The sequence below is a fragment of the Rhineura floridana genome, chromosome 9 (genome assembly GCF_030035675.1).
Source record: "Rhineura floridana isolate rRhiFlo1 chromosome 9, rRhiFlo1.hap2, whole genome shotgun sequence".
Taxonomy (NCBI): Eukaryota; Metazoa; Chordata; class Lepidosauria; order Squamata; family Rhineuridae; genus Rhineura; species Rhineura floridana.
The window spans coordinates 40,883,401-40,910,464 of record NC_084488.1 but is presented as its reverse complement, the minus strand read 5'-3'; the positions used below and the strand labels follow the sequence as shown (position 1 = coordinate 40,910,464).

The following is a 27,064-nucleotide window of genomic DNA, read 5'->3' as shown; positions in this document are numbered from 1 at the left end:
CAAACATGATTGCACAGAAATAAATCCTATTGAACTCAAAAAGTATGCAAATGATCAAACCCACCCTCCCTTCTCCCTCCTATCCCCTCCCTCTTGCCCCTCCCTCCCCCTTCCTTGCCCCTCCCTCCCCATCCTCTTCCAATACCCTCCTTCTCCTCCCCCTCCCCTTTCTCCTCCCCATGGTCAGTTTCACCTATCTTAAGCATGACTGCATGGAAGTAAATACCATTGAATATAAGCATGCAACTGGTCAAACCTGCCCTCCCCATCCCCTTCCTTTGCCTCCCTCGAATACACTCCTTCCCCTTCCCCCTCCTCCTCCCCCATAGTCAGTTTTTCCTATCCTAACCATGACTGCATAGGAGTAAATCCCATTGAACTCAATAAGCATACAAATGATCAGATCTGCTTTTCCCCTCCTTCCCTTCTCCTCTCCCTTCCTCCTCCCTTCCCCTCTTCCTTCTTCCTCCTCCCCTGCCCACTCCAGCCCTCCCTCCCTCCCCCCCGGTCAGTTTCACCCATCCTAAGCATGATTGCACGGGAGTAAATTGCACTGAATTCAATAAACATGCAAATGAGCAATCCATTCTCAGCAAACTTGGACAGGATCCCATTTCTTACCTCCCTGATTAAAAAGCAGGAAAATTCACTAATAGGCAAAAAACCTTGTGGTTTAAGAACATACCTATAGCCCACAGCTGTTTCTATCAAACTTTAAAAAGCAGGGAAGTTGGGCAGCTATAGTGAATGCACCAGGGGAGCAGGAGACCTGACCTCCTCTCTGAGATATTGTACTGCCCTACAAATTTGTCAAAATGCAAACACAATTTGGGTTGGTCTTTCACAGTCCAATCCACTTGCTGTGTAGCTTGCAAGATTTTGGTAACACGAGTTACGTCTATTCCCCCACTCATTCCACACATGTGCAATTCTGTCTCCCATGATTTCCCCATGAAAGAACTGTATGCCGGTTTATACCACCCCAAATCTCGTCACTTTACTCCTGTAATTTTCTGGGTTAATGGAGTTGCAAATAGATTTTTTTGGAAGCAATTAACATGGAAACGAGTGCTAAACTTCCACTATATTCCACTAAATTTCCAGAAGTGGCTTTTATGTCATGTGAAAGAGCAAATCAAATGTGGACATTATCAGGAAAGGAAACGTCAGGCAAACGGAATAAACTACTGTCTGAATACCTTAGAAAAGCTCTAACGTGCAGGAGTTCTGTGTAAGCACTATTTACGCATCTGAGATTCTGGAATGGATTGAAACCTCGTAAAGCATTTTTGACACTGAACGTACCTAAGGCACTATGAAATTCCACTTTCCAACTGAGAGTTGGGGCTTAAAACGTACTTAACTTTGGTTGGATTGTGTCTGTTGTTTCTAGAACAGGTTTTCATTTATTCCTCCATCCTCTCCTTTAAACTGGAACACCTCTCATATCATGCACCATATATGACCAGAGGAAAAACCCACCTTGCCTTTTTATCCTCTTCCCTTTGGAAGCCTTTTATCCATTTTTTTAAAAAAAATCCCATAAACGAAAGGTGTTTATTTAAAAACTTATTTATATATAATATTTATTATCAATCCACAGGATAGTTTGATTGCTACATAAAATTAATTAAAAGCTATTTCACCTTTACACATTGTAAAAAAAAAAAAGACGAAGATGTGCCACAAAGATGTGATAGATGCTGACAACCAAGACACTGAATTGTAAAATTATAAATTTGCTATAGAAAAGATAAAAAAAGTAAAACAATTATATCCACTTTAGAATTTTACTTTGAATAAAATATTCCACTGTATAAAAAAATAAAAAAGCTTACTCTGGTTAGAATTAGAGTTTTTTTTTTCTCTTTAAAACCTGGGAATTTGCATAATATATCTGTAATAGATTTTCTTCTGTTGTACCACACAGCTTTCAAGCATAGCAGATTAGACACATATAAGACTCTTAAAAACAACCTGTGAAATGTACATGAGAAAATTTTACCTTCCTGCTGAAGTCATTTTTTCATAGTCCAAGACAACATTAGCCAGAAGAGCCTTGGGAAAGAACAAAGTTGGGCATGAGTGGAAGGGCTTTAAGTGTGCCATTAATTAGAGCAAGATAATGAAAGGCCTTTTTTTTGCAAGTGCTTTTTTTTAATAAGGTGCAAAAGCAGACTGCAGTATTGCTAGTACTGCATTATGTACATATTCACAATAGATTCTGAAAAAGAAATCAAGCAAGTTCACATTTTCCTTTCCTTTCTGGAGTTTTCAGTTCCATTGTGGCCTTAACTGCAAGAAGTGCCGGAACTTCATTTGGGGGCTCTTGGTCCTCTTGATGAAGCCTTGGAATTAACCAATGTAGGCCTTCTCTCCCTCTGTAACCTTTGGACTCTGTCCAGCTTCACCTCTACATTCTGATGGTTGGAGTCCTGAGTTTAAAATGCTCCAGTACTGGAGTTGGACACAGTCATTTTCTGCTTTGTCAAGGCTTTCCCCTTGGGTTTGTTGAATGTCCATTAGATGTGCTCCTCAAAGCCACAATGGAAAATCTGCCAAGAACATGCCAGTTCATGGCTTAGCTGCTCTTGACTCTAGACTGAGTAATATCTGACGTTTTCTTAATGACGCTTGCCCGGTTCTCATGATCCGGTGGCCTACTGCTGTGACTGGTAGAAGCGGAACACACTATTTGTTGGAGAGGGAGCTCTGGGAAAGAAGGCCATGAGCTGTTGTAAGGCAGAGGGCAGCTTTCTTCCTTAATGGTGACCTGGAGATCAGGCTTGTTAGAAGTCACAAAGGTAGCCATACCAGGGAGCGGGTACGGGGGGTTCCTTGTCCCCAAGTTGCTATAGTATTGTTTGCCGCCAATGTTTTCCTTTTGCCACTGAAGATGACCCTGCAGAGAAGAGACAGCCAATGGAAGAGACTTTGTCAATCCTGCTAACACCACATCTAGCACATACTCTAACCCAACACCCCTCTGCGATAGCAAAAGTCATCTGTTGTAGAGGAGACAATAATATCACACTCGCAAAATGACTGTTGTCATGCTGTGGAGGGTGGGGGAAAGGAAAATGGAGAGACTCTTCACAGCAGTGTTTAGAACATGAGGCAGGTTTTACCACCCATCAACAGTGTCCATATTGTTCGCAGTTTATTTTACTCCATGGATAGGGAGCCTCGTTGACTCCCCCTATCTACGTAGCCCCACCTCGTCCCTTGCGCAGCCTGTCCTGGGTTCCTTTTCTTGGTTATGCTAGCTGAAGTGTGATAAAATGGCTGTGTAGGCATCCCTCTCCCATGCACATATTAAACATGTAGAAAGGAAGAAGCAGAATGATTTCCCCTGGCTTGCTCCTGCATTCGAACATGCATCGCCTCAGTTTCCTGGGTTTCCATGCATTTGGAGAAAGATTTGGATGTACATTTGTAGGCTCTCCATGCAAACCCAAAACCCCAATTGCCCAGGGTTCCTGATTGCACACGCACCCCATTCAAACCTTTCACCAAACACACAGAAGAGGTCAGGAGGCTGGATTGTGTGCCAAGGACAGGAGTGCAGCAGTGGGTTCAACCCACTCTCTGCACATTTTGTATATGTGTGGAGAAGAGGGAAGTCATACTGAGATGGCCCATTTTAAATCAAATTTTCAATATATATATATATATATATATATATATATATATATATATATATATATATATATATATATATATATATATATACACACGCTTAGGGCTGAACCCTTTCCCATTGATATCAACGGGAAGCAAAAGTGCTGTGCCAATTTACAAAAATGCAGAAGCTGCCATTCCAAATGCTGGCCCAATGGCAGAGTTAAAAACAAAAATCAGCAACAGAAACTGCAAGTGAAAAATGCTTTTTCTCTTGTTTTTCTCTCATGCAAGTAGTGACTGAGGCTGGACAAGAACTATATTTCATCTCACAGGTATCACATGTGTAAGCAGCTTTCCATCATGGGTAGGAGAACTTCCTGCCATTGTGTTCAACCACATACGAACTCAGGAAATCCAAAAGTGGCAGCTTGTGACCAAGATATGACAAACAAACAAGCCTGCAGCTAGTGCATGTTCCCAGTGTGATTTTTATATTCAGAAAATGTTATGCACAGCCGCTAGTTCATACCAGTTCCCAACGGAAGACTTCACAGCTCATTTTGATGGTGTAAAAAGAAGTGTCATATACTCTTAGCTTGCAGATTGCACTAATGCCATGACTGCTGAAGTGTGAAGGAAAAATATGTATTACACCAAAGCAGTTTGCCTGATTATTAGCTATGTCTGGTGCAGATATGCACCAACCCCAATAGCTGCTCTGGGCCAAAAAAAGTGTCACAGAATGCTACATAAGAAGGCCTTGATCTCTTCTGGCCTCCACTGGGATGGCACAACATGCCCTCTGCAGCACAACTGTGCCATGCAGGAGTTGGAGCGAAGAGTTCAATCCAGCAATGCTGGAGGTGTAAATATTGGCACCAGGTCTGAATGTGAATACAAGGAAAAGTGTTTCCCTTGCATTGACACTGGGCCCTCTTGAGCAGATTCTGTCAGCTGCTACCTCAACACAGCCTGATTTGCAAACCAGCTAAGCAAGAATACTTGAATTCAGGCTGACTTGGGAGTTGGGATGTAAGAAGGCATCAATTTATCTTCCGACCAGTGTTCCTTGCATGCACTGCTGTTTCTGTTCTGCTGAAGTTCAGCTTTCAACAAAACCTATGTGATTCATCTCACCGTCTGTTGTGGTGGAATTTTATATATTTATTGATACAATTAATTACATTATTATTACCTTATTCCACACCATTCATTTCAATGAAAAGGAAACACTATGCAAACGTGGAAGAAATAATCAATTACATATTGTTTGCAAACTGAAAATAACAGCAGCCAATAGCAATCATACTAGCTGGATTGATTTCCGTTCTCAACATGGGATGAATAATTGAAAATTACCCATTTCTTCTCTCGTTAAAAATTCCCTGACATCTTTACTTGGGAGCAATTCTATGCTACAGGAGGAATATGGTTGCTACTAAAAACTGCTAGTGTGCAACTAGAGCTCCAGAGGAGTTGTGGTAACTTCTAGATTCCACTTCTCTTATGGAAAAGTAGCAGCTGCAAAAGCTATAGCAAAGTTCCCCAGGGACTCTGTGAGTATAAATATCATCGGCTGTACTGGAGCTGAAATACGCAAATGCCTTGTCATGATTGTATTTATAGTGTTGCTTTATTAGTTCGGCATCACAAGCTGAAACAAAGTTGTTACAATGGTTAGCAGCAACAGCACATTTATTTGTTGGAAGTATCCCATGTGGGTCAGCAACACTGCATGGTGAAGCCCCTGCCTGCACCACACATCCCTGGGGGCTTTTGGTACTGGCGTGATTATGTGCCACACAGTCTAGCTGACCAAGCTGAATGTTGCTGCAGCTGTGGAGAGTCCTGCCTATGCAGAGGCCATTTTCAGCGGGAGCAGTTGAATGGCTCTTAAGTTAAAATACCTACGTTTCATACTCCTAAGCAGTCTACTTCAGACCAGGGCCAAATGAATTAACAAATAGGTTTTGGGATGGCAGCCTTGATTTTTAGACTGACTATCTGGTCTGTGGTGCTTGTCATTTCTTAGTGTCATCTAAGCACTCACTACCATGTATATAGTGTACATGTGCATGCAGGCATATAGCTCCACCTCCTCATCTGATCCATGCATATCACCCCCTGTCCACTTATTAAATGATCAAGTTCATTATCAGAGAAGAGCCAATTTGCATCCCCATCAGGGCATTGGGATCTTCCCATCCTAGTGTTGTGTCTACTTTATTGATTTTCGCTGCTGCTGCCCCCACCAAAATTGGGTGGGGGCAGCCTATCTTCTCCTGCATGAGGTTACCCACCCTTCATGTTCATCATCTGAGTCCTGGCTTTGCATCTCTTTACCTTCAGAATCTTGGATGGCTGGGAAATGGGCAGAGGCTTCTCAGTAGTGGCACCAATACTGTGGAACTCTTTTCCTCAAGAGATCAAATTGGCTCCCTCTCTTTCAGCCTTTAGGTGAATGCTGAAGAGCTTTTTTGTTTTGAAGGCATTTGAGCTATTCTAACAGCTGGTTTCTCCCTGCTGGTCTGATAGTTATAATGCTGCTCCAGGGTTTTTTAAATATTTTGGTTATGATTTTCTAATCCAATAAATATCTTAATTTAATTGTCATGATTTTAATTTAATGTATATTGTTTTTATTCTGCTGTGAGATGCCTTAGGGGCCTTTGTGGATGAAAGGAGGGATAGAAATTTCTAAACAAGTAAAGAAAAATCTTTACATTGCCACTATTCAAATCATAAAAGGAGTGAACTGAAACATATTTGGGAGAACAAAAAAGAGACTAATATTTTATATTCATTTGCTTACCTGTGCATTTTCTTCATCGCTTGGTATGCTGTCTGTTGTTTCACTTTCTGTGGGACATAATGAGGATAAAAATATGGGTACTGAACATGGGTCTTGCTTGTAATAATCAATATAAACAAAAATCCACTATATGGTTAATGTTTTTGTTTTCCAAAAGTCAGTTAGGTTAGGTTTCCTCTTATCCAAGAACGGATTCCAAGTCAGCGTTATTATGAGGCTTATCCAGAACCAGCCTACGCCATGTGGGGAAGGACTGTAGCTCAGTGGTAGAGCATCTGCTTTGCATGCAGAAGATCCCAGGTTCAATCCCAGGCATCTCCAAGTAGGTCAGGGAGAGACCTCCATGGAGAGTGGTTGCCAGTCAATATGGACAATATTAAGCTAGATGGACTAATGATCTGAATCAATATAAAGCAGCTTCCTAGTTCAAAACTGGTGAGACCATGAAATGCCATAAAGATGCCAGGTACACAAAGTCACATAACTAAAAACAGAGGACATGATAATACTAGAATTCAAAGTTGCTAATGAAAGGAAGATGTAAAATTGTTTCCGGTTGAGGGTCAAAAAGGGGGAAATGGCTACTATAAGTCAGCCTGCTGCGTGGTCAACAGCCTCTTCTCAATTACCTCTGAAGCTACAACTATAATCGCACAACAGTCTTTGCACATTCCTTTGGTTTACCTCAAAGCAATGAGCAATAACCTTTTTTCACTTTATAATGTTTATCTAGACTCCCAGCCTCAAGGCCTTGTTTTAAAAAAAACAAAAACACCCCCCTGATGATGTATTAAGTGTTCTCCTCCACTATGTTTTCCTAGAACCAAGCTTTTGCTTGCGATGTAGCTTACACATCCTTCCACAATTTAATTGTCACATAACAGGGTTTTATGTACAAGAATATATATCAGCCTATGATTCCTAGATGCAGCAGCGCTGCTATAATTCAGGCGAACAAGCTGTTCTGTGAACCTTACAAGAAAGCTTCTTCTCTTTTTGTTCCAGTTCCTTGCATCTCAAGTAATTTTATTTATATATGCATACATACTGAAATTTATAGTCCACCTTTCTAAGCAAAAGCCAACACAAGGTAGCTTTTCAGAACAGGCCACACCTGTAATTATCTTGCTTATGCCACCTTGCACTTGTGTGGCTGCACACAAGACTCCCAACACAACCTATCTAATAATTTTTCATATACAGTGAGGTTTGGTGAATGTATTTTAAATGGTAAATTAAATTTCAATTCATACTTTCCATCTATTACAATAGGATTAGGTCTTTTGTTTCTCAGAAGAAGAAAAAATTGTGTTTAGTAGAACCCCTTTTCCAAAAGCACCAACAGAATCTCTGCCAACTATTCTAAAATAGAAAAGCACCTACCAAAAGTTTAAATATGGCATCTATGTAAACCACGGATAGGGAACTTTTGGCCCTACAGATATTGCTGAACTACAGCTCCCATCAGCCTTAGGAAGCACAGCCAATGGCCAGGGATTATGGGAGTTGTAGTTCAGCAGCAGCTGGAGGGCCAAAATTTCCCCACACCTGACTAAAACCAAGGCCTTGAGTTCTTTTGCCAGTGTACGGTTGATTACCTGCATAGGAGGAGACTGGGGAGATCTGTAGTGGATATAGCTGACTCATACTGCTGGGTTGCTCATCACATTCTGTTGTTACCTCCACTACTTGGCAAACATCAGGTGGATTGGGAACTATCATATGATCCTCAGAACCACACTCAAAGTGTGGATCTCCTACAACTTGGTAAGAAAACAAGAGAGAATCATGAGGACTGCCTGTACTTGTATTAATGCTTTTATCCTATGTTGTTCACCGCCCTGAGAGCTATTTGCTAAGGGCGGTATATAAATGCAACAAAATAAATAAAATAAAATAAATAATAAAGAGCATATATTAAAGTCAAGCAAAAAGCACTGTGATAGACCATAACTTAATTCCCTAAAATGGATAGGGATCGAGTCCTAGTATTAGAGGCTTCAGCTTATGTCCCATCTTAACTGCCTTCTGAAACCAGGCTTTGAAAACATGGTTAAGCGAGAACTTGGTTAGCAATAACTATGATGAAGATGGAATGCTTGACCATGGGGAATGGAGAGAAGCAGAGCAAACTCCTGATTTGCAAACCTTGGTTTGTCAGGGGCAACATCATGTCTACAATGGACCATTCAAAGAAGGGCATTTTAAAAAAATATACCTGAAAAAAATCTTCCTTTAATATGGATTAAAATACTATAATTAAAATGACCTTTGGTGTAGAATGAGAGGTAGTACCCATTCCTACATTTTTAAAAAAGGAGAATCTCTAGCTACATGTGAAGCCACAAAAAACCCTTCATCTCCTCTCCCTTCCTGTAATCTGGATACTTATTTTAGCTGAGAAATTTTGTTCAAGCTCCTGTTCTGATTTCCACTGGCGACAAGGGCTACTACTGAGACTCACTCCAGGTACACATTTGTGCCGGCCCCAGTAGCTTTTAACAGGGTTCTTAACTAAACCAAAATATTATTAGGTCAGATCAAAATGGGAAATCCAGTTGCTTTTGTAATTCTGCTATGTTACTATGAAAATGAACTTTAGAAGGCCAAAGTCAGTGCAGTAAGAGTTCACCAGCCATGAAAAAGAATATGCTGGAGCCACTTACCTACAATGTTTATTGTACTGTCAACTTCAGTTTTTATTGTGGAAGATAAGCAGTAATCAGAAAACCCCTGACTTGTTCCATTACTCAGTTCATAAGATGATTCTTCTGGTTCTTGCTGAAAAGAAAAAAAAATTGGAAAGTTGTTCAGATGGTTGAGGAGAGAGGTATGTGGAAGTGCTATCTTTCATCTCATGGCTATCCTTGATTGGCCTTTCCCTCACCTTTTGTCCCCGCTGCACACTTCTCAGCCATGTCGGAATGGCTAGACTAAAGCCAAATGACATTTCAAGCTTTCTAAGATCAGAACTGAAACAGCAGCCTCTCCTAGTCCTTTTCACACAAGTTGCTTGCATGCATAAAAGCAAAGTGTGGAGTTCACAAGGTGCCTTCCAAGAAATTTTAATGCAGTTTGTAATGAAAAATTAAACATGATGGGGTTACAAAGGTGATGTACTGTCTGAAACACTTATTCCTATTAAATATTAATTACAGCTTTCCATGTACATTGGAGTGCTAGGAGCAGAGAATGCATGAGAATAATGAGTGCCCCACCACTAAATAAAGAAATAATCAAGCTTCTTCCTATTTACAGTAACCAAGACTTCTTACAAAAGCCTTCCTTAAAACTACACCTGATCTTTGTAACCAAAAAAATGTATCTGAGTGGCATATGATCTCTCTTCAGAGAATCCATGCCCCCAGAGAAGAAGAGATATAAAGCTGGCAAAGAAATGCCTTTTAGCAGGCCAACTTCTGCTGGTACAAGGGTATAAGGACTGGAGACCCCATTTGTGGGGTTTGTTTGTTTCAAAATTTGCTTAACTCTTCTGTTCCACATTTGGATGGAGAAGGGGAAGAGTAAAATTAAATGCCCACAACTAAGGAGCATCTCCCATTTCTAGCGGGTGACAGAAAGGCTTTGTTTATACTATAATTGCATGGGAATACAATTGCATGGGAATACTCTGCACAAAATTAGATGTCCAAAGAATCTCACTTTTCTGTCCCTTAAGCATATGCTTAAAAGTGTGTAGACAATGCGGCTGGAATCCCAGGAGGTAACCAGGAATGTGCTTTCCAATAGTTTTGTGTGTGTGTGTTGGGGGGAGTTTGGAGAGGGGCAGAATTCAGTGCCCTGCATAGCTCCTTGCCTAGAATAAATTACGGAAAATACTTTTTTTAAAATGCAAGACAAATTATGCAACAGAACAGAAAATTACACAAATTTGTTCCACAGCCTTGACAAACTGCATGCAAAGACTTTTAAGTGATACCTCCCAGAGTGATCTCAACTCCACAGGTTTTTGTCTTTTGCTGCAAGATTCCTTGGGACAATAAAAAGGTCATCAACAATGACAACGGGAGAATAAAACCTTGTACTAAGTAGTCATTTGGCACATTCTGTGTTTTCACATAAAAATAGGCAAGACTTTCTGTGCCACATGGGGAAGAACACAAGCCAGTCTGGCTTGTCATGTCATGCAAACCTGGACTCTTGGTTTGTTTCCTCTAAACAGACCACGAGCAACAAGCAAAGAACAACCCTTGGGTATTGCTCATTTGGAGAGAAACAAACCACGAGCTCAGGTTTGCCCATCATGACAAGCCACACTCTGGGTTTGTTTCCTCCTCAGGATGGCACAGTCAGGAGTGTGGGAAGAGCAAAGTGCTTGTGTGCATTAAACCACAGTTTATTTCAAACTGTGGTTTGTGTGTGAACCAAGCCAATGAGAGAATTCATGATATAGTTGACAGGCGTTATATCATGAAACGCTTTCCCCATTAATCTTGCAATTGTAAATTGTAATGTCTTTGCCCATGAAATGATAAAATATTTACCTTAATGTGTTTCATTTTGTCTTCCTTGTCTGGCTTGGGTTTCTTTCCTGTATAAATGTAAGGGATTTTTTTTACATTAATTTCCTGATAGACTGGTGGACAATTTTGCCTAACCCCAACATACTATAAAGGATCTCCAAATATGAAAGTCACTGGACTTAATCTTGATCATAATTCTAATTTCAGTGGTACATGAGATAGACTAAATTACCAGTTCAAAACATACTGAAAGTAAGACAGCCTGTACAGCAGCCGTTCATCAATATGAATGAGGAGCGAGATGCCTCACTAAATTAGGAATTTAGGGGGAAACTAGTTGTTGCAAGAACCACAGAGCCCCTGCTACATTCCTTTTTCTCTTCTCTTCCTCTGAATAGCCAGTAAAATGCAATACATTATTGCAGTGTGCATTTGCCCAACCCTGCCTCACATCCTGGCACATATGAAGCTGTCTTATACCAGCCAGGTGAGAATGTTTGTCCATCTTGCCCTGTATCATCTACTCTGTCTGGCTGTGGCTTTCCTGGGTTTCAGGTAGTCCGACCTGATCCTTTTTTCAACTGGAGATGTCAGGGATTGAACCCGGAACCTTCTGCCTGCAAAGCATGTGCTCTACCACTGAGCTATGGCTGCTACCCTCATTGTTATAAGCAGTGGGTGAAGAGAAATGCCCAGTGTGATGATGCCACATACAGTGCTTGGTAGAGATATGAGTGAGGCTAGTGCCATTTCTGTATATTTATATATATTCTGTATACAGTGTATGTTTCTTTTGTATTAGGAAGTGTTTTTATTAACGTTTTGTTGCTAGCTGATTTGAGCTCAGCTTTGTTGTTGGAAAATCGGCATACAAATATCAAATCAAATCAAAATTTGCCACCTATCTGCTTATCTGAGGGCAATTGTCTCTTGCTTCTGCAGGAAAGTGAAGACATTACACAATTTATTGTCAGTGGGGATTTTACAGACCAGATGTGTCTGCCACAAAGAAAACAGCTCTCCATTAATCTGTATCTACCCAACATAAGAAGCAGCCCACGATCAGCATGGCTCTCTTGATTTCCAGAATAGCAGTCTCTATCACTAAGCCAATTGCTAGGCCCACAATGTTCCTTTTATCTACCTTTCTTTGAAGGCCTCTCAGATAATGGCAGCATCCGGTAAACCCGGAAGGCATTATTTCCCTTCTTTATGCTTTTGTCTTTGACTTCTTCAATATCAGGCAAGGAGTTCATAGCACATCGAAAGTTTGCCTTCCATGTCTTTGGATCTGCTTTATCAACTCCTGGCTGGTACTTCCCTAAGAAAGAAGAAAAAGATTTGGGATTTGTGGAATAATACATCTTATGTGAAAAAATCAGGAACCCTTCTTATCAAGACTACAAACAGACTGAGAAGTTCTGAACATCTTGCACAACATGGAAAAATACTTCCTCAAATTTATCTTGCTCCAAATTTATCTATATTTGACCCATCAAATTAGCAACGAGCTCCAGGCACAGACATCTCTGATATGCATATAACCCCGCCACACTTACAGGGCTTCCCCATTCATTTGAATGGAGAGGACAGCTCTGAGCAGGCAAAGGGATGCATGTGTAGATCTGTTTCCTCCAGATGATTACATCGGGGGAGTCCTTGTAGCTGCAAAAGCCCCATTGTTCCCACTGCACTACAGATGGGACACTGGGTAATGGTGATCATGTGGAAAAGCAAAATAGAAAATTACAACATTGAAAGAAGAGACAAAATCTCCACAATAAATCTGCCCAGTACCATGGAACTTTTCTTACCTGTGTGAATAGCCCAGTTCCTAAATAAAGGAGCATCTTTTTCAACATCCCACCCATGGCGTGCAGCGTGCATCCAAGGAATCTGAAAAATCATTTTTTCCTGGAAAAGAAAAATGAACAGGAAACCCACAATTATCTCAACTTGTAGATCATCATACAACTTTCTTACTTTACAAACAGACTACAGTTGTACAACCTGCCCATATTTTCTGTCACTTCCTCACTTGCTGGCTCAATAATGTTTCTGCCTCTTCCAAGTAATTGGTGGACAACAACCCACTTTGTGGTGTCCTATTGCCCATTCGAGAATTACTAAATCCTGGAAACTATTCAGATGCCTTACTGTGATTTCAAACAAACATTACTGATTTCACTGGCCTCTTTTAGCTTAAACATTTTGATTATTTAAATTACTTAGAGAGTGGGCCGCTTGGGAACAGAACTGTACATGTCTGGAAAATGTCTATAATTGCTCCAAGTCCATAGAATAAAGTGGTCTAAAAAATTTCCCAGAAAGCCATGAGTATAGAAAACTAATAGTATGGGTTGCTTCACATGTAATATGGGAATCAGCCCTGTACTCACCTGCCCCTTCTTCTTTCCTTGCATACGCCACATAATTATTTACTTCCTAATTTACAGCAAACCATAGTTTTTTGTTACACTCAAACCAAAATCTTGAAAACTTGGATTGGCGTCCAAGGTTTGATCAGTGTGAATACAGGAGTAATTCCTGTAGCCTCAAACCATGGCTTAACATTATGAATGAACCAATTGTCTGTTTTGTTTATCAAGTTGGCCCCACTTTTGCCTAGCTTTAGATGGGCTTTAAAAACATTTTCTTTCACCTGGTTTTTCATGGGCTTTAAATTCCATTCTCTGGTTTTGTTTAAGTAATGGTTTGGTTTGGTTTGAATTAGTGTTTATATCTGTATTCTTATTTTTATACTGCATATCACCTTAAAGGTCTTTGTAGGCAGAAAGGCAATTAATAAATATTGTTAATAATAATGTTTAAAAATACAGACATGCCTTACCTCATTTAGCCATTTCAGACCTGGTATTTTGTTTGAATTTATTTGTTCCTCCAGCCACGGCCGCATTCGCATTCTTTCTACTGGCATTGTTACCTTTGCAAGAAGAGAAAGCACTGCTAAATTATTTGACAAGCCAGATATGTTTCCTTTACAACAGTACATAAGAACATAAGAAGAGCCTGCTGGATCAGGCCAGTGGCCCATCTAGTCCAGCATCCTGTTCTCACAGTGGCCAACCAGGTGCCTGGGGGAAGCCCGCAAGCAGGACCCGAGTGCAAGAACACTCTCCCCTCCTGAGGCTTCCGGCAACTGGTTTTCAGAAGCATGCTGCCTCTGACTAGGGTGGCAGAGCACAGCCATCATGGCTAGTAGCCATTGATAGCCCTGTCCTCCATGAATTTGTCTAATCTTCTTTTAAAGCCATCCAAGCTGGTGGCCATTACTGCATCCTGTGGGAGCAAATTCCATAGTTTAACTATGCGCTGAGTAAAGAAGGACTTCCTTTTGTCTGTCCTGAATCTTCCAACATTCAGCTTCTTTGAATGTCCACAAGTTCTAGTATTATGAGAGAGGGAGAAGAACTTTTCTCTATCCACTTTCTCAATGCCATGCATAATTTTATACACTTCTATCGTGTCTCCTCTGACCCGCCTCTAAAGTTCTCTAAACTAAAAAGCCCCAAATGCTGCAACCTTTCCTCATAAGGGAGTCCCTCCATCCCCTTGATCATTCTGGTTGCCCTCTTCTGAACCTTTTCCAACTCTATAATATCCTTTTTGAGATGAGGCGACCAGAACTGTACACAGTATTCCAAATGCGGCCGCACCATAGATTTATACAACGGCATTATGATATCAGCTGTTTTATTTTCAATACCTTTCCTAATTATCCCTAGCATGGAATTTGCCTTTTTCACAGCTGCCGCACACTGGGTCGACATTTTCATCGTGCTGTCCACTACAACTCCGAGGTCTCTCTCCTGGTCGGTCACCGCCAGTTCAAACCCCATGAGCGTATATGTGAAATTAAGATTTTTTGCTCCAATATGCATAATTTTACACTTGTTTATATTGAATTGCATTTGCCATTTTTCCGCCCATTCACTCAGTTTGGAGAGGTCTTTTTGGAGTTCTTTGCAATCCCTTTTTGTTTTAACAACCCTGAACAATTTAGTGTCGACAGCAAACTTGGCCACTTCACTGCTCACTCCTAATTCTAGGTCATTAATGAACAAGTTGAAAAGTACAGGTCCCAATACTGATCCTTGAGGCACTCCACTTTCTACAGCCCTCCATTGGGAGAACTGTCCGTTTATTCCTACTCTCTGCTTTCTGCTTCTTAACCAATTCCTTATCCACAAGAGGACCTCTCCTCTTATTCCATGACTGCTAAGCTTCCTCAGAAGTCTTTGGTGAGGTACCTTGTCAAACGCTTTTTGAAAGTCTAAGTACACTATGTCCACTGGATCACCTCTATCTATATGCTTGTTGACACTCTCAAAGAATTCTAATAGGTTACTGAGACAGGACTTTCCCTTGCAGAAGCCATGCTCTTCTATGTGCTTAGTTAATCTAGCTTTAATAATACTTTCTACCAGTTTTCCAGGGACAGAAGTTAAGCTAACTGGCCTGTAATTTCTGGGATCCCCCCTGGATCCCTTTTTGAATATTGGTGTTACATTTGCCACTTTCCAGTCCTCAGGCACGGAGGAGCTGAGGGACAAGTTACATATTTTAGTCAGCAGATCAGCAATTTCACATTTGCGTTCTTTGAGAACTCTTGGGTGGATGCCATCCAGGCCCGGTGATTTGTCAGTTTTTATATTGTCCATTAAGCCTAGAACTTCCTCTCTCGTTACCACTATTGTCTCAGTTCCTCAGAATCCCTTCCTGCAAATGTTAGTTCAGGTTCAGGGATCTGCCCTATATCTTCCACTGTGAAGGCAGATGCAAAGAATTCATTTAGCTTCTCTGCAATCTCTTTATCGTTCTTTAGTACACCTTTGACTCCCTTATCATCCAAGGGTCCAATCGCCTCCCTAGATGGTCTCCTGCTTTGAATGTATTTATATAATTTTTTGTTGTTGGTTTTTATGTTCTTAGCAATGTGCTCCTCAAATTCTTTTTTAGCATCCCTTATTATAGTTGGAAACCTCTGGCCCAGGGACCTAACTAGGACTGCCAGGCCTCAGAGGCTGTCCTGTCAAGCTGTTTTGAGCAAGCCACACCTACTTTTCCCATGTCATATATGATATCAGGTCTAGGAAAGTTCCAGCCATGGAACTTCAAGCCATTGCTAAAGGGAAGAAGAATCAGGAGCACACTTAAAAGTGAACTCCCAATTCTTTCCTTTGCAGTTGAATCACCTGATGTCATGTGATTGACAGGTCAGCAACCTCACCCACCTGTCAAAGTGGTCTATGGAGGCAGGAGAGTTCTGGATCCAGACCGTTCACCAGATCCTGCTTCCCACTCCCGCTTTACGTTGTACACAAAAGTGAAATGAACTAAAATGCTAACTTAAAAAAATGTATGTGTAAACTTGATGGCAATATTCAACATGAAACCAACAGCTTTGGCAACAAAGGTTCTGCTTATTCACAGAAAAGGCCTAATAAGGATGGCAATTCAAGCCTTCCTACTCTGACTTTTAGGGAACCTACAGGTATCTCTAGGACTTGAAAATACATTTTTAATCACAGTTTACTTCTTTGAAGGGTATACTTGATAGAACTCTCCAACAATTTATCTTACGAGAACTCAATGATATACATTACACCTCATTATATCTTATAACAATTCATTAAGCCATCCCTCTCTTAACAGTTTTCACTGCTCCATCATGTACCTATGTTGCAGTTTAAAAGTTAAGCACTTTTTGAGTCTGATTTCAATGGGAGAATTAAACATGTGCTAAACTCTTTCTAACAGAAATGGATGAACCTTTGACTGCAATCTTGTACATGTCTACTCACAAGGACATCCCACTGAGTTCAGTGGAGGCTCCCAGGTAAGGGGTATGTATAGGATTGCAGGTGTTACATTAATTGGGTCTTCTGAGGAAACAAGCGTAGGATTGTGGTGCAAGTCCCTTTAGACTCAGGGGAAACTTCTTAGTAAGTGTGTAATCCTACACACTTTTAATTGGAGAACTCAGTGGGAGTCAATGGGACTAGCTTCTCAGTAAACATAAAGGATCAGATAGTTGTGCACTTTACACTTTGGCAGGATTACACCCATCTATTTTTATTTGCTTTATACTTTATGGAAGGCTGAAATCATAAGTTAGATATCATATTCTTTAACAGTGACCAATGAGCAAATGATACCATACAGTAAAAGATGAACCTGCAATGTAATATGTCAGTAAAATTAAGCCAATGTAATTTTAGACATCATGAATCAGGAATGTGTTAGCTTCTAAATGCGTGTTAAGTCATACTTTAGGAAAGCAGGATGGTATGCTGTGCTGTGGATATCATGGCTAAACATAGAAGTGAATTCAGACCTGATCAACAAATACAGGTGGGATTCAGCAGGTAGAGTTGCAAGAGCCAGGAAAGCTTCTTGAAAAGAAATGTTTTCTTTGCTCAGTCAACAAGATACCAGAAGTAGACCAATTATTTAAGCATTGTTCTCAAAAAACTATCCAGAGAACTATAAACAAATGCTGATGGCTTCTGATGCCATTAATTACTTGCAGTCTGTCAAATAACTTAGGCCGAGAGTTCAAAAGGGCGATTGCTTTTAGATATCTAACATAAGAAGGGGGGGTTGATTTCCATAAGAAATTAGTACCACAGCTTCTACCAAAACAAAACAAAACAAAACAAAACAAAACAAAACACCACATAAAGATGATCTGAGAAAAGAAAAGAGCAAAGAGGCAAAGGATATGCAACGTTATGGATATGGACAAATTAATTAGTTCATTTGCCTGAGGAAGAATCTCTCTGACAATTAGGATCCTTCTATTAATTTTTTTAAAAATGGACATCAGAGTACAAAATCAAATGTCAGGGATTTAAACCTGATAAATATAATTGTTACAGTATATAATGGAAAGCAGAGGTGGTCAGAAGGTGGGAGCTACTAGTAGATCTCTGCATGATCTGAAGTAGATCAGGAAGGACATCTGACTCCTGATTTTTTTTTTAAATAGCAACAACATAGAATCATAGAATAGTAGATCTGGAAGGGGCCTTTAAGGCCACTGAGTCCAACCCTCTGCTCAATGCAGGAATCCAACTTAAAGCACACCCGACAGGGAGCTGTCCAGCTGCCTCTTGAATGCCTCCAGCGTTGGAGAACCCACCACTTCCCTAGGTAATTGGATCCATTGGCGTACTGCTCTAACAGTTAGGAAGTTATTACTGATGTTCAACTGAAATCTGGCTTCCTGTAACTTGGGACCATTATTCCGTGTTAGAGCTGTGGGTATGAAACCAATGACCTAGGGAAGTGGTGAGCTCTTCAACACTGGAGACATTCAAGAGGCAGCTGGACAGCCATTTGTCAGGTATGTTTTAACTTTTATTCCTGCATTGAGCAGGAGGTTGGACTTGATGGCCTTATAGGCTCCTTCCAGCTCTACTATTCTATGGGTGCAGACACACTAGCTGCTTCAAAAGCAACCAGATAGTTTTCTCTGGCTTTGGCTTACAATGTATTTAAAACACATTAGCTCAAGGCTGGGCACAATCCCCTCCCCTGCTGCTGATCTCAGACCTTTTAGGACCCCCCACAGCAAAGTGGTGGACAAATCTCTGCCCATCCTACAGCAAAGCATTTTCACTGGATACGGCATGGAGTAAAAATGAGTTGATAAATAAACTAATAAACTTTAATTTATAGGCCGCCTATCTGGCCAATGGCCACTCTAGGCAGCGTACAATAAAGCACGATAAAATACATGGTAAAATATGATACAATAAAAACAATATAACCAGTACAGCACAATGCAAAATTACAATATTTAGTAGAGTTGTCAGTAATACAATTCTGAAGCTAGTTCACCTTAGAAGTCTCAAGTTCATAAAGGCCTGATGGAAAAGCCAAGTCTTCAGGCCTCGGCGAAATATATATAAGGAAGGGGCATGTCGAAGATCTATTGGGAGGGAGTTCCAAATCGTGGGGGCCGCCACAGAGAAGGCCCTCTCCCGAGTCCTCACCAACCCAATCACTTTAGTTGACGGGACTGAGAGGAGGCCCTGAGTGGCAGATCTTGTAGGGCGGCACAATTTATGACGTTGGAGGCGCTCCATCAGGTACACTGGGCCGAAACCGTACAGGGATTTATAGGTTAATACCAACACCTTGAATTGAGCCCGGAAAATAACTGGAAGCCAGTGTAGATTGTACAGCACTGGGGTAATATGATCATAACGGCGGGTGTTCGTAAGTAGACGAGCCGCCGTATTTTGTACCAGCTGTAATTTCCGGACTGTTTTCAAGGGCAACCCCACGTAGAGCGCATTGCAGTAGTCTAAACGAGAGGTGACCAGAGTGTGTACTACGAGTGGAAGCTGGTGGACAGGAAGGTAGGGTTGCAGTCTTCGTATGAGACGCAATTGACCCCAAGCTGCCCGGCACACCGATGAAACCTGAGCCTCCATGGACAGCTTGGAATCAAGGATCACCCCGAGGCTGTGGACCTGGTCCTTCAGGGGCAATTTTACCCCATTAAATACCAGGTCGATGTTTCCCAACCCCCCCTTGTCTCCCACAAGCAGTACCTCAGTTTTATCAGGATTCAGCTTTAGCCTGTTTCTTCCCATCCATCCACTCACGGATTCCAGACACTTGGACATGGTCTCCACAGCCGACTCTGGTGAGGACTTAAATGAGAGGTAGAGCTGAGTGTCATCCGCATATTGGTGGCACTGCAGCCCAAACCTCCTGATGATAGCTCCCAGCGGTTTTACATAGATGTTAAATAGCATGGGAGAAAGGATAGAGCCCTGTGGCACACCGCAATTGAGGGGCCAAGGGTCTGAAACCTCATCTCCCAATGCCACCTGCTGGTGCCTATCGGAGAGAAAGGAACGGAACCAGTTTAATACTGTGCCTCCTATTCCTAATCCCTCCAGACGATCCAGCAAGATACCGTGGTCGACGGTATCAAAAGCCGCTGAGAGATCTAGGAGGACAAGAAAGGTGGATTCTCCCCTATCTAATGCCCTCCTCATATCATCCACCAGAGCGACCAAGGCTGTTTCAGTTCCATGTCCAGTTCTGAAACCCGATTGGTATGGATCTAAATAATCCGTTTCATCCAAGTGCGCTGACAGCTGATTGGCCACCACTCGCTCAATGACCTTGCCCAAGAATGGTAGATTTGAAATTGGGCGGAAGTTGTTTAAATCTTGGGGATCCAAGATTGATCTACAGCTTCAAGCAGATTTCTTGGAGAAATGCACTGCAGCTGCTTTTCCTCAGAATTTGGAGTAAAAAGGGGTGGAGTTTGACTAGCATCATATGTCTACAGCTTCAGAAAAAAGAAGTGGAAAAGCACTGAAGCCAGTATGTCTGTACCCTCTGATTCTAAGTGACAAAAGAACCAGTTAACAATATTGCTAAGGACATAAAAGACAAAATAAACCAGTTATATGGCAAATATTTGAGACAGTTGCCATATTCACATGTTCATCCCCAGCTTCATAAACCATGGTTTATGAAGTCGTGGCCATGTACTCCTCCCCTCTGCCCTCCCCTCATCATGTACCATCTTTGGTGCAGAGATCCTGGCTTCCATTTAGCCAGAGTTCCCTGTTACATCCACACTAGGGAACTCTGGCTTAATGTTGGTTAACAGACTAGGATAATAATCAGGATCTTGGCTTATTATCCTGGTTTATTAACTGATATTAAGTCATAGTTCCTGAGTTCAGACATAACTCTGGCTTAATGCCACCCCTGATCTCTGTAGTGAAGTGTGATGGGAAGAGGGGTGAGGAGCAAGGAAGGAAAGTGTGTCTATGGCTTCATAAACCATGGTTTATGAGCAATGCGTAAAAAAGTCTGTAATTATGCCACTGTGAATTGGGAGCTTTCTCCATGAGTAAGGGGAGTTTTCATAAATGAAAGCCTTCAAAGCTGGGGGCCCTATTTAGTTTATCTCCAGAACACCTAGTACCCTTGCACCTGCATCTGGGCGGCCAGTATCAATCCATTCTTAGCCCTCTCACAGAGGGAGGTGCAACTTAATTTTAATCTTTCCTCTCTCACAACAAAGTAGCATCCTTGCCCTACATTGTAATGTAACTGTAACCTGTCCTGAAAGGGGGACTCCATGGGACCAACAGATGGGGCTCTGGCAGATTATTTTTCCTTATAAGGAAGACTGGATGGACTGGGACTACTTCAAAAAGGCGAACAGGCACCAAACAGACGCTGGCTTTTGGGACTTCCATACAGTAGCCACCAATGCAACAGCCTTGTAGAGTAGGCTGCTGAAGCAGGTAGGCTTAGAAGGAAGCTTCACCACCTCCACATAGGTGCAAATGGTGATCACACAATCTCTCTTAGGTGGTCTGTAGCAGCAGAGACCTGTAGCCCCCAGGAACTGAAGGCTAGTAGCCACTAATAGATTTGTCCTCCATGAATTTGTCTAATCCCCTTTTAAGGTCATCTTACATCACTACATCTTGGGGCAGTGTGAATTCTTGTGGTGCAGGTGCTCTGGGGGCACTCTGAACATCTGGAGGGGCAGCACAAGCTTTGAGAAAGGATGGAGGCCCTGAGAAGACAGGTGGTGGGTCTCTCTCCCACCCACCCCAGTCATATTCTTCCTGTCTATGCAAAACAAGCAAGTCAGAGGGAAATATTCTACTGAAACATCTGCTTGTTGTCATAGGTTTTTAAGTCAAGGGTCACCAACTTTTTTAGGCCTGTGGGCACACTTGGATTTTCTGAGCAAGTGCTGTGGGTGCCATGCCCTCTTCCCACTCCTCTTGTCTGCCCACTGGATCAGCCCCAACCCAACACAGACACAGAAAGAAAGTGTGTCCATACACATTTTGCTGTTTCAAGGGATCACAGTCAAATCCAGCAGAATTAATCTGAGCCTTGAGAAGCAAACAGAGCTATGAGAGAAAGTGACAAACAGGATCTCTCGTCTAACTTTCTTCTTCAGCTCTATATACTTTTCCAGAGAGAAAAAGCCAACCACCCTCGCCACCTCGTGACCAAGGGACCAGTGAGTGGCGAGTCCAGTCTTTGAAGCTTCCAGGGAAAGACCTCACGGGCACCACTGCACCCATATGTGCCACACTGGTGATCTCTGAAATCAGCACTGGCATTACAGCTCCTATTGCATCCAAGAAAAGGGAGAGAAAGCATTGCTGCAAGATACTGTACCTTCCACCACATTTCAGCATCCTGTGGCAGCCAGAGCTGTCTCCCTCACCAATTGCCTATCAGCTGCGGCACAGCATTGCAGCCACGACCTTGCCTATGCTTTGGAGAGATTCCTGCTATTATCTTTGCATGCACTTGACTATGTGCGAGGATCTCTGCACATTCACCCACAGGACAGATGGTGTGGTGGGGGCAGAAGATACAGTAAGTTCAGGAAGGGAGAAGGGAGAGCTTAAAACGTCTATACCAGCCTTTCCCAACAAGTGTGCATCTAGATGTTGTTGGACCACAACTCCCATCAGCCTCAGCCAGCATTGCTAATGGTCAGGAAAGATGGGAATTGTAGTCCAGCAACATCTGGAGGCACACTGGTTGGGAAAGGCTGGTCTATACTAACCTCTCAAAACACAAAGGCAAAGATGAGAAACTGCAGGGTTTCAACAGCTGCAGAAAGTTAAACAACTTGCTCTTATTTAATCATCTTACACAGTGTGAGACATAAACATAAAATGCAAAGGAGGCATAAATTTCTCAGTACTGTCAGTAGAAGTGTATCCATCTTGCTCTGACCCAGCAAGTGGTACATGTGGTGAGGCCTGCTTCCTCATAAGGATCTCTGAATTTGGAAAGGGGTGCCTGGCTCTGCAGTCACTACAGTCCCTCTACGTATTGCTGGGAAGATCCCTACCTAAGCAAAGGGCATGCACTGCATTTCTTTTCTTTTTCTGAGGGGATGGGTGGATTGATTCAAGTTCTCTCCACCCTCAGTCCTAAGCTGTCCCTCAAACGGTGAAGAGCCATTTACCCACAGAGTCTAAGAAAGCCAATGGTGGGGTGAAATGATCTTAGAGAAGGTAGACCTTGAGACAGGCTTTTCTTATGGCTAACCCTTGTGTTCTGTGGTCCATTATATTGTTTAAAAGGATCATATGGGCCAGAACTGCTGAAAGGTCTTGCCCAATTCCCCTGCCTGCCCCTTTGGGTTCAGGTTGAAGGGAAGACTAACTCTTGGCCCCAGCTGGCCTTAAGTGCTTGGGAGATCCTCCTGGTATGTAGGAGCAATACTATCCCTGGGGAACCATTTCTGCACAGAGGGAACCTACCTCACTAACAAGTGGAATGAAGGTTCCATGGATGCCAGGGAGGAAGCGGGGAATACAAAAATGATAAGAATTGATAGATAAAAGATTGGTCTTTTTTTGCCCAGGAAGACCTCCCAGCTGTTTCCCTACAGGTTCCCAAATTGTTCAGAGTTTTCCCCGCCCACAGCAAAGCTGATACCTGGCGCCTCAAGCTGGGACACATCTGTATGTTTCCGTGTACAGTTTATATATTGCTTTTCAGCCCAAAGAGAACTTAAGCCAGGGGTCATAATTTTTTCACAGAGGCTACAACATAACATGCCTGCTGCTTTCTCTTAATCACCCCCCCCACACACAGAAAGACTGAAACCGAACACAGTGTGAAACAGACCTCCATGAATTTCCCGATCTTCTCCAACAGGCAATGTACAAAGCCTTGTCTCCAGTGACTTAGAAGTATGCAAACAAAATACCCTTCACCAAGTGGTACCAACCAGAAAAAAGCACATGCATGAAACAATAGATGATACATACATCTGCACAATATATCTGCACAGAATGAAGTGTGACTTTAAAATAAATTGTTTCATGGTTTCATGATAGCACAGACTAACATAGCACCTCTAATAGTTGTTTTCCTGGCACTAATGTGGACACCTATACAGAGCTGTGGAGTCGGAGTCGTGGAGTCAGAGTCGGAAGCAATTTTGGGTGGAGTCGGAGTCGGTAGAAATGTACCAACTCCGACTCCGACTCCTTCATAAATGGCAAATGTATATTAACTAGTAATAGCAGATTTACTGTAGTAAAATGGTAGCACAAGGCATTTCATCATCACCTCGTGAATCCAGAGCTTGGAAAAGTTACTTTTTTAAACTACAACTCCCACGAGCTCAATCCCTGGGGCTGATGGGAGTTGTAGTTTTAAAAAGTAACTTTTCCAAGCTCTGGATTCATGAGGTGGTGATGAAATGCCTTGTGCTACCATTTTACTACAGTAAATTTGCTATTACTAGTTAATATACATTTGCCATTTATGAAGGAGTCGGAGTTGGACAGTAGAAAAATAGAGGAGTCGGAGTCGAAGGTCTGACGTACTGACTCCACAGCCCTGCACCTATATAGCATCAAGTTTTTTTCTTCTAATCTCTACAAACCAACACCCACATGCTTTGTTTATTCTGGCACTGCTCCATAGGATCAAATAGTCTATGCTTCAGAAAGCCTAGCTGCAGTATAAAGAACATTTATATAAATCCACAGAATCGAATGACAAAGGAGTGGCTGCATTGCAGCAAGAAGTCATGTTGTGGTACCATGAAAACACGAAGCTTTTGTGGAGCTGAACACGCTCTGTCAGTTGTCTTCGGTTAACAAATATATGCAGATAAAAACAGAAAATCAAATTTGAAACACTGGCCCCAAAATGCCCTGAAATGGCAAAGTGCTGCTCTATTTCTGTGACATTTTTAGCAGATTCCAAATGTATATAACACAAGATTGAGACAGGCATTTATAACAGCAGTCAATAGCGATACCTTCTAGCTACACTATGCCAATTTAACTCCTGTAGTGGGAAATAACATAAAATCCTGATTAAGTTCAAATGGAATACAGTAAAATTTTCTGACAAATTCTAGTTCAGAAATTTCATACTTGGTGCTTCCCCTTTGAAGTATGGTGACCCTGTGACCTGCTGGAGAGTGCCCTGGAAGTCTGAAATGTTCTCCCATTTCTGGGCTTCTGAATGTTGCAATGTTTATGTCCTATTTGTGCCTATTTATTCTCTTGTATTGATTGTCCTATGTAGATAGCAAAAAGGCACTGTTGACAGGTGAGCAGATCAATGTACCCTGATGGTATAACAAAAATTACTAGATTCCATAACAGGGTTGCTTGAGTGGATTTGGGACCACAGCTAGTATCTGGAATTGCTTCAGGATCTAGTGCTTGTGTTTGTGTCTCTGTTAGGTGATCTGCTATGGCTAGGCCATACATATGTAAATCTTTAAAGGTGGGGAGATTTTGATGCAGATGTGCATTTAGTAATGTTATCTCCACATTCCTTCTGAGATGGTACACTCCTATGTATATTTGAATCACCCCACATCTTTTGAATCCCTGTATGTCAATCATCTTTTCTGACTATTAATTAATTTTAACACTGCTTCAACAATATACAGTGCAATTGTAGTAGTATTCAAATAACCTATGGAACATGAATTTCATATAATAATTCAAACCCAAACTATCAATGAAGTCAGTGGGAATTTCCTTGATGGGACGTCTTTCACTATAAATGTCTAAGAAGCCTGAAAGTGAGTCAGAATTTTGCAGAAACAAAATCAAGATTATTATTTTTAAAATGCAGTCCCTACTGAAAACAACTGGTTGCCAAGTATTACATTTCCTGTGGATACCGTTGCAAAGTCTGGTTGCAAATTATGCTATCAAAATGAAGTTTTCCTTTAGACACCAAAGAAGCCCCCCCCCCAAGTATTTTATACAAAGTCCTAGGATCGTTGGCCTTGTAGTATATTCACTTAAATTCCTATTGAATGGTACCCTCTTTGACAAAGTTCTATTTTTGATTCCACAAACATTCCTCTTAACATTCCACCCAGCCGAGGGTGGGTAGGCGGGGAGGGGGTGTGGCAGTCATTTACCGGGAGTCCTTGGTTTTTGCCAGATCTCCTCTCCATAGGACCAAGTTTGTTGACTGCATGTACTGGAGGTTGGGCCCGAAGGGCAGTTTAGGGATCCTGCTGGTGTACCGCCCACCCCGCTGCACAGCAGACTCCCTGGCCGAGGTGCTGGAGGTGGTCTCGGCTGTACGGGCGTTGTCCCCAGAATTGTTAGTGCTGGGTGACTTCAACGTGCATGCCGGGTCCACTCTCACTGGAGCCCCTCGGGATTTCCTGGAAACCATGGCTTCCTGGGAACTGCACCTCAGTAATACTGGGCCCACCCATGTAGCCGGTCATGCTCTCGACCTTGTGTTTGTCCTGGGAGAGGAGAAAAGTGCTCTGAAGTTGGGAGTGGTTCTTTCCACTCCTGTGTCATGGTCAGATCACCATCTGGTAAACATGGACTTCATGTTGCCACACCCTCTCCGCAGGGGTGATGGACCTATTAGAATGGTCCGCCCCAGGCGCCTGATGGATCCTGATGGATTCCTGACTGCGCTAGGGGAACTGGAACCTGCTGAAGGTTGCCCGGTTGAAACCCTGGTGATGGAGTGGAATGGAAAGATCACCGGGGCGTTAGACCGGGTGGCTCCGAAATGTCCTCTCCCCCTGAATAGAACTCAGTTAGCACCGTGGTACACACCACGGTTGCGTACTCTGAGACAGGAGGTGAGACGACTAGAACGCCGGTGGTGGAAATCCCGCTCCGAAGGTGTCCGGACACAAGTTAGAGCAGCAGTAACTGCCTACCAAGTGGCAATAAAGACAGAAAAGAAGGCTTTCTTTACTGCCTCTATTGCGTCTGCAGAGTGCTGTCCCAGGAGGTTGTTCCAAGTGGTCCGAAGCCTGGTCGGTCCAGTTGCTCAGGAACCCTTGGAACAGTCAAAAGCCTCCTGTGGCACTTTGGCTAAGCACTTTGCTGATAAAATCGAACACATACGGAGCTCGATCCCGTGCGCCGTGGATACAGTGAATGAATCAGAGTTGACCAGTTGCACGCCGGTATGCTGGGATCATTTTCAGCCTCTCTCTTCTGAGGATGTGGACAAGGTGCTCTCGACTGTAAGGCCTACCACCTGTCTAACTGACCCTTGCCCATCGTGGCTCATCATGAGATGCAGAGAGAAATTGGGTGAGGGGATCAAGGCGGTGGTAAACGCATCCTTG

At 42.3% G+C, this 27,064-nt stretch overlaps 1 protein-coding gene across 7 annotated transcripts in view; it reads right to left on the bottom strand.

Moving 5' to 3' along the window:
* Positions 1–27,064, bottom strand: part of IRF2 (interferon regulatory factor 2) — a 65,840-nt gene that overhangs the window by 14,933 nt on the left and 23,843 nt on the right. For 6 of the 7 annotated variants that reach the window (XM_061583466.1, XM_061583461.1, XM_061583465.1 and 3 more), the window contains 8 exons: positions 13,772–13,864; positions 12,735–12,834; positions 12,065–12,241; positions 10,942–10,988; positions 9,103–9,217; positions 8,035–8,199; positions 6,437–6,483; positions 1,557–2,902 (listed from right to left, as the gene is read on the bottom strand). In XM_061583466.1, the coding sequence (XP_061439450.1) occupies positions 2,582–2,902; positions 6,437–6,483; positions 8,035–8,199; positions 9,103–9,217; positions 10,942–10,988; positions 12,065–12,241; positions 12,735–12,834; positions 13,772–13,858 (1,059 nt within the window). In that variant the 5' untranslated portion in view covers positions 13,859–13,864 and the 3' untranslated portion in view covers positions 1,557–2,581. Of the gene's footprint in view, positions 1–1,556; positions 2,903–6,436; positions 6,484–8,034; positions 8,200–9,102; positions 9,218–10,941; positions 10,989–12,064; positions 12,242–12,734; positions 12,835–13,771; positions 13,865–27,064 lie in introns of those variants that run through there. The other variant, XR_009757785.1, reaches the window with a different exon arrangement.